Here is an 8,032-nt window from a genome sequence, read left to right as displayed (position 1 = left end):
TTATAATTTTTTTTATTTTATTTTTTTTTTCATTTATTAGAACCCGAAACCTTTCTACAGGAATGACTTCCGGGAAGATAAGAGTAAGTCATCTTATCATCTGGTTTATTTTCTAAATTGTTGCTATTACTTAATCATTTTGTGACACTTAAGTCAACAAAAATTTAGATAATTTTGTTTTTTCTAAGATAAATGGCAGCAAGGCCATTTATCTAACTTATATCACATGGCAATTTTACTTTTTTTTTTAACCTTCCTATTTTGATCATAAATCTTTTTTTTTCTTTAAGGTCCACAACTTCCTCCGGTAAGTTACCAGAAAGCTTCTGAGTTACTAGACAGTAAATATATATCAATTTTTTTTTCATTCATTAAATTTTATTTCAATGTCATTTTTCAGCAGCCTTCCATAAATCCATCCAAGTCCCCAAATGGTATCTATTTATTTATTTATTTATTTATTCATTCATTTTTTATATATACATATAATCAGTTTTTCCAGTGCTACTTTATTAAAACTGATGCATTTTAATTAGTTTTCCTGAACTCTTATCTATCTATCTTATCTACTTCTATATCCTAGATATTAGCCAAGGTAGAAGACAGTTTCTAACAGTCTTTACTAACATTTACTTCTGTTCCACACTTTTTTCACAAAAGGCGAAATGGCTTCTTTGGATACAGTGAATCCAGAAAAGAACAACCCAGAGTCTCAGGAAAATGATGAGGTTTGAACATTTATTCTTCCTTTACCTTCTAAAATAAACGCTCAAACAGGGTCCTGGTCAATCTGGAGAGGGCTGAAGTTTGGTTAAAGTATTTTCCAAAGTTTACAATTTTATTTCCTGTCCTACAGTCTAAAATGTTACTTTCCTTACTTCCTTTCTCTTCGTCCTTCCATCACTCTGTGTTCAAAATCACAAGTTACCATACAGAATGTTTACTATTTCTTTAAAAAATGAGTGAAAGACCAGATGATGAGGTCATGACTTTGGAAATTTCTGATTTGGTGAGCTGAGAGGAGGCACCCCTGTGGATGTATTTTAAGGAAACACCTTGAACACACTTTGGCACAATGGAAAAGTCAAAATAAATGAGTCAAGATATCAGGAAGAGAATTGTAGAGCTGCACCAGTCTGGTTCACCCTTGAGAGAAAATTTCTCATATAATTGTTGGTTGATCACTTATCTCCCAAAATTCAGGAAACTGGGGTTGATTTATTGGCCGGCCAATTGTTTTTGATGCTCCCCTAATTCAAACAGTTATGTGGAAGTAGAGACCTGATGGAAATGTCCAACCATCATAACGCTCAGGAGGGAGACGGGTGCTGTGTCCCAGTGAAGAAAGCGTTTTGGCCCAAAATGCACAGATCAACCCCAGAACAAAAGCCAAAGATGTTGTGCAGTCGCTGATTGAAGCTGGTAAAATAGTGTCATTATCCACAGTGAAATGTGACCTGTACCGACATGGGCTGAAAGGCCACTCAGCGAGAAGCTAAGACGCATTACTCTAAAAGAAACATAAAAAAGTCAGATTTGCACTGGAGACATGTCCTGTATTCTGATGAAACTAAAGTGGAACTTTTTGGCCAAAATGACAATCGTTGCATTTGGAAGAAAAATGGGGATGCTTGTACCATCCTAACTGTGAAGTATGGAAATCCAAAACATTTGATTAAGTCATACCGTTCAAATGGAAAGCTACCAAATATGGATGAAATGCATGGAAACTTGTGATTTTGAAGACATTAAGAAATAAGTCTCAGACCTTCTCTTTTCGACGTTATTGTGACATTTTACAAATATAAATGCTTTAGGTCATTCAAAATGACTTAAAACAATAGATGTTTGGTCTGATTAAACTTCAGACTGTGAGAAAAAATGTGTTGCATATCTGTTTGCAGTTCTGTAATTTGATTACATTTGTTGTTTTTTTTGTCTGTTGTTTTTTTTTTTTCATATGTAAAATGTTGTACTGTAAAGTGCCTTGAAGTTAGTTTTTATTCTTTGTGGATTTCTCCTTGTAGGTTCTGTTTGATTACCCAATGACTGGGAACAGAGGGATCTGTTTGATAGTGGACAACTTTGATTTCTCTAAATCATGCCAGAATTTAAATAATAGAGAGGGAACCATGGTTGATAGAGGTAAGTTTATGGGTGATTACCTTCTAATGAAATCCCGTGTGTGTGTGTGTGTTTGTGTGTGTGTGTGTTTGTGTGTTTGTTTTCCCCCAGACTCTCCTCTGGGAGTAATCACTGTATTTACAATCATTTTCATCTATTTGTATTCCTTTTAGATGCTCTGAAAGAAGTGTTTGAATGGTTGGGCTATGATGTGTACATATACCTAGACCGTAATGCGGCTCAAATAAAAGATTTGTTTGCCTACATCGGCCAACGGGACCACAGCAGGAACGACAGCCTGGTGTGCTGTATTCTCAGTCATGGCATGGAGGGTGGAGTATATGGTGTAGATGGCAACTTTGTTGAGATCAAATTGCTGATAGAGTGCATCAATGGGGAGAAGTGCCCGTCTTTAATCGAAAAACCCAAGATGCTTTTCATCCAGGCCTGTCAAGGCTGCAAACAACAGTATCCAGTCAAACCAGACGGCATTGAAGACGAAACAACCCAAGTTTCTGCTGATGCGAAAGTTGTAGATCTGAGGAGCCCAGTCATCGCTGACTTGCTGGTGGGCATGTCCACGGTTCCTGATCATGTCTCCTTCAGAGATAAATTCTCTGGCACCTGGTATATACAGTCATTGTGCAAAAACCTCATCGAGTTTGTGCCAAGGTTAGTAATGCATGTTGACATCTGCTGCTAATGATTTAGTGGTGGAGAGAACTCGCTTGCAAGTGCATTTCAAAACTATGATTGTAATTGAAAAGTTAATTTATTTTACTAATTTGATTCAAAAGAGAGAGTCATAGTTTATTATGTACACAGCGATGTGAAGTGCTTATTTCTGCTGTCATTTGTCAAGTCTCTAGAAAATCAACGTTTAACTTGTACAATTGAATTAGTGGTGATAACCACAGACAGTAACAGCTCTGACCCCAAGCTGTTCTTTGAGGACTTTTTACTTTTTAAATCTAACCGAAGACTCTCATGTTTTCCCAGGAGGGTTGACCTTGTCTCCATTCTCACAAAAGTGAACTTCGATGTTAGCAGCATGACCGATTACAGTCGGCTGAAAAAGCAAATGCCTCAGCCAGCCTTCTCTCTCCGAAAAAGGGTGGTCTTCCCTGTCCCTGAGAAACCCCCACCCAAAATTGGAGCGTCGACCAAAGACAATCCCTGAGAGACACTGGATTTTTTTTAATGCTTTTTTGTTTCACTGACAGTTTGCAATTTTAAATCAGATCCAGAGTTTTGAGGAATCAGGTTTATCCGTTCTTTTGTAGGGATCCCTTTTGAGTTATAGCTCTTCAAATGATATTAATAAAGTCCTACTCTCAACCTTTTATTCAGACTCTCAATATAAGCATTTTATCATATTTTCTGTGCTCTTGTAATCAGTTTAGATCTTGTGATTTGTATCTTTTATTTGTGTTTATCGTAATGTATATAAACTTCTTTTTTGTTTTATCATTTACAATACATTCTATTCTGTTTTTCAGCAACTTGTATAAAAATTAACATTATATTGAAAGTATCAGAAAAAGCCAGCATATCAGTGCTACAACCTTATTCTTTAATTTTCTGTTTGTTCTTGGCTAGATCTCCTCCCATTTACCTCAGGGATGTTGCATTTTTATAAACTTTAGCTCCAAAGTGTGATTGGAGTTCCCCACCACAAATGTTTACACAATTACAGACATGATTTATTCTAACATAAGTACTCTTGCAAATTTAATACACTTTTTCAAGGGCTATATTAGTAGACAAGGTTCCTGCTGCTTTTCTCGTGAATATTATGACGGTTCATTTGAATTATAAATGGCCATGTAAAGCATTCTAAAACATCTGTTGCACAATAAAAGAACTGAGCTAAATGAATGTGAAATAAAATGTTCTTAAAGAAAGTAGCCAGTTACTTTTTTTGGTGTCCATTAAAAAAAAAAAAGAAATTATACAGCCGTAATGCTTTTTCTGCTTGTCTTCTGAATTTGTCATCACAAACAAACAAACAAACAAAAAGACAATAAATGGATCTCTGTTCATGCCTGACATGATTGTAAGGGCCTCATGAACCCTAGGTAAGTTTCAGTGGCTCTAGTGGGATTTTCCCAAGGTTTACTTTCGCATGTCTTCCAACAAAATTTGAGGAAATGCGATTCCAACAAAACCAAGTCTCTACCTGCAGGGGGCGATACCCATTTTTCAAACCATTTTGTGGTTGCAGTTGACCCGGATGTTGATACGATTTGTATTTTCCCCCATACTATTGGACTCCTTAGTTGTCAGCTATCATCATCTGGCGGTCTAACTAGTGATGTAAGAAAAATAAAAAACAAATGTCTAAGAAACAGCAGAGGGACCTTTAGATTGTAGTTTCTCCTACAACATCGCTGCGCTGGCCCTTTAAGAAAGCCGGGGATCAAAGAGGTAGCACAACCCGTCAGAAAGCCGCATCCTTTTTCAGTCTCAATGCTATTTTAGTGTTTTTAGTATACATTTTTTTTTCATTTAATCCCAATTAAATCCGGAAGCGTGCATGCATGTCAGTTACAGTTATTATTGTACTTTTGAAAATGTCCTAAATCTATCATATTAGGCTTTTCCTTTTTCGCTATTCATGGAAACCATTTTATTCGCTTTTCTGCGACATTCTCAACATTCTGGTTGTTGGTCGGGTTGTCCAGGCGCAGGTCACCGAGTAAAATGTAATCAATTTCGTGTGAGGGTATCGATATTTTCAACAAGCCCTAAAATACCCCTAACTCGTTGCTTTCATCGTCAAAAGAAAATTATTTCCCTCGTCACTCCACCTGGACATCTCGCTGTATTAATATCCGTTTCTTTAGCAATGATCTGATCTGATTCCTAACAGTTACTTAGACGAAAGCGATGATGGCTGCAGGTTTTTCTTTGGAGGAAACTGCTGCAGACAATAAATCTTCCTGCTAACTAAACGGTGGCAGGATTTCAGCTGGACACCTACAGCATTTTACAGCTTAGCCTGTAAAATTCTGAGTAGCTGTTTGCTGATCATTTTCAGCAAATGTGGCAGATATTAGCATTTTTTTCTTGTTGTCAAGTATGGGTTATAATGAGACTTTTCGCAATCAAGTATTTGGATGTGTTAACTTTGTGCAGTGTTCTTGATTATCATAATGTGACATGTCAGGTTCAAAAACTTACGGGCATTTCAAAGGCATTTATTGACGAGCTGAAACAGGACCATCAACAACTAATATCCAATTTGTAATTCTGTTTCATAGTGCTTCTGATCAGCAGAACAAGCTTACACCATGAACATGTCTGAACAAGCATATCAGTCACCAGCTACTTCTGACAGACGGTGAGTGTTTTATTTTATTTTATTTTTTTTATTACTTTTAAACATGAACTTGTCTTACAAATTTAAAAGATCTAGGTTCTCAATTCAAAATAGTTTCTATGTTCGACTGTTTTCCTGCAAAGCCGTTTTTCATGACCTGGTTTATAGATAGTGTTTTGGAGAAGGATATGCATATGTGGCAGTCCCTGATAAGCAAGTAGCAACCAAGCCAACCAGCTGCACCTGCAGAAGGCCTCTCTCCAAACCATTAATGAAAAAAACAGCAAAACTAAATAGGCACTGACGTTGCCAAATCCCTTCCATGTGTAATAAGAAAATGGCAAAAATCATCACTAAGCAATATAGAAAAGCAGTTTTAAGTTTTAACTCAGTTTCAGATCCCAAAGCAAGACAACTGAGCTCTGCCGATGACTGCTTCTTCATTTTTATTTTTATTTTTTTTCATTCATCTCTTGCAAAGTCAAAGCCGATGATTTTTGTTTCCGTGTTGAACAGCCTGAGCACACCAGAACCACAGAGGATGGGCTCCTGGAAGACACCCATACAAATCCTGTATGAATATGGCGTCGTTAGCGGAGACCTCCCCGTGTTTGTGATGGAGAAAGCAGAAGGAGAGGCTCACCAGCCCAGCTTCGTCTTCAGCGTGACAATAGGAGGCGTTAAATGTACAGGTGTGCAGCAGCAGTAAGCGCTTAGAGTGACTCGCCAACGTACCCTTATAGATTTGTTCATGTTGGGAATTAATGTAATTGACTAAAGCAGAAGTAATGCATAATTGTGAGGGAAATAAATGTATGGTTTTTAAGCTGATGCTGCAATTAGACCTTCAGGTTTTCAAAGTTAGGTGTGTACTTTCTATTAGATTTTTATTATTTTTTTTTTAATTAGTCTTTTTTCTTTTTTCCCCAAGTTAATGACGTAACCAAGAATCAAGAACCAGGTCATATACTTTACATCATATTTTCCCCATATGGTTCTTGGGCATCAAAATAAAGTATTTAAACCCAGTATATCTGAATTAAGATATCGCGGATCACCAATTATGCTGTTAAGAATCAGTATTTATTACAGATATGTCCAGTGCAGTATTGAAAAGCTCTAAATAATTTTTTAAACAAAGTGAAATTTATATAACCCTCTACTGTACTGTAATTTTTTTTTTTTTTATCCTAGTTTAAGGGACCTCAATCTATAAAAATAGTTGAATCTAGAAAAGGGATGGACATCATAGCATCCTGGGTAGTTGGAAAAATGTGAAACATTAAAAAAAAGTAATAGAAGTGGAACTGCACACCAAGTAGAGCTTTCTACATAGAGAATGTTCTCACTGCAAAGTTTTCTTTTAGGCCTGTATTTTGGTCCTTAAGGGTTGAAGTTGACATTATGTGAAACTGTGTTTTAAATCTGTTCTGTCATTTGTGCAACATAATAAATGTTTCTGCTTTTACAGGTCAGGGACCCAGTAAAAAGGCAGCTAAGCAGCAGGCTGCAGAGGCCGCACTGAAAATTTTGAACATCGACTCTGAAAGTGGGTGGGTGGAGCTCGACAAACCGTGAACTAATTGATATTTATCTAAAGAATAAAGGGCTTTCCAACTGAAATAAACTTAAGAAAAAATGGAAATGAAATATACTTACTGGGTCTAGAATGTGGAATTAGCAAAATGTTTTGAAGTAAAATAAAGATTAGTATATTTGAATTCTGTTTTTACTGACTCATCTACAAACTATTAATCTGAGAACATTATTTTGCATCTATAGACTGTCGGATTTGTCGTTTACACAAAGTCTCAACACTTGATTTTCAAATCTGGTTTGTAAAACACTTGAAAATAAATTCATCTCTTACCGCAGTAGCTGATTCTCAGACTTAAAAATGTCGGTAAAATCAAAGCTTCAATTTCAGTACATTTATAAACCCAGTAATATGATTAATTAAACGTGGGGTGTTAATTTGTCGGACTGATGTCACGATGTCTGCGATGTTGCGTCCAACAGGGCCGTTCCTGGGAGGTCCAACACTAATGGCATCATAGCAGAACCAAACAACCCCGTGGGCCTGCTGCAGGTGTGCTTTTACAAGGATCTCAGATTTTTGCATGCATATGTCAACTTACGAATGTGTAAAAAACCTTGCGTGACTTATGATCTGAACATGATATTGAATTAACCATGGATTTTTTTATTTATTTTTTTTGTTTCAGGCCTTGGCGTTGCAGAGAAGATGGCATGTTCCTGAGTACATTATTTTAACAGAGAGCGGCCCGCCGCACCGAAAAGAGTTCACAATAATCTGTAGACTGGAGTCGCTCACAGAACAGGGTGTGCTGTTTTTGCTGTTGTTTATTTCTATTTCAAACACAATTTAACTTTTTTTTTTTTTTTTCACATGTTTGATGGGATTCTTCTGAGGTTTAGGTTTTACGTTGCAGGGGTTGGAAACACCAAAAAAGCAGCAAAAAAGGAAGCGGCAGAGAAAATGGTGGCGAAATTTCAGAGATTATCGGGATCCCCTGAGATCACATGGGTCTGCTATAGTTTTATTTATTTATATATATATATATA

At 36.6% G+C, this 8,032-nt stretch overlaps 2 protein-coding genes across 4 annotated transcripts in view; both read left to right on the top strand.

Annotated features, from left to right (window-relative positions):
• casp10 (caspase 10, apoptosis-related cysteine peptidase) overlaps window positions 1-4,028 on the top strand; it is a 9,950-nt gene extending 5,922 nt beyond the window's left edge. The window contains exons 5-11 of the mRNA XM_016668730.1: window positions 41-83; window positions 291-307; window positions 401-434; window positions 661-728; window positions 2,028-2,145; window positions 2,298-2,796; window positions 3,124-4,028. Of these exons, the coding sequence (XP_016524216.1) occupies window positions 41-83; window positions 291-307; window positions 401-434; window positions 661-728; window positions 2,028-2,145; window positions 2,298-2,796; window positions 3,124-3,304 (960 nt within the window). The 3' untranslated portion in view covers window positions 3,305-4,028. The remainder of the gene's footprint in view (window positions 1-40; window positions 84-290; window positions 308-400; window positions 435-660; window positions 729-2,027; window positions 2,146-2,297; window positions 2,797-3,123) is intronic.
• Window positions 4,029-4,256: 228 nt separating this feature from the next.
• Window positions 4,257-8,032, top strand: part of prkra (protein kinase, interferon-inducible double stranded RNA dependent activator) — a 4,954-nt gene continuing 1,178 nt past the window's right edge. The window contains exons 1-7 of one of the 3 annotated variants that reach the window (XM_016668669.1): window positions 4,257-4,440; window positions 5,388-5,467; window positions 5,963-6,138; window positions 6,918-6,999; window positions 7,466-7,535; window positions 7,672-7,789; window positions 7,900-7,994. In XM_016668669.1, the coding sequence (XP_016524155.1) occupies window positions 5,418-5,467; window positions 5,963-6,138; window positions 6,918-6,999; window positions 7,466-7,535; window positions 7,672-7,789; window positions 7,900-7,994 (591 nt within the window). In that variant the 5' untranslated portion in view covers window positions 4,257-4,440; window positions 5,388-5,417. The other 2 variants (XM_007546524.2, XM_016668668.1) reach the window with 2 other exon arrangements.

The sequence above is a fragment of the Poecilia formosa genome, unplaced genomic scaffold (assembly GCF_000485575.1).
Source record: "Poecilia formosa unplaced genomic scaffold, Poecilia_formosa-5.1.2 Scaffold16, whole genome shotgun sequence".
Lineage (NCBI taxonomy): Eukaryota > Metazoa > Chordata > Actinopteri > Cyprinodontiformes > Poeciliidae > Poecilia > Poecilia formosa.
This window is presented reverse-complemented; position numbering and strand designations above follow the sequence as displayed.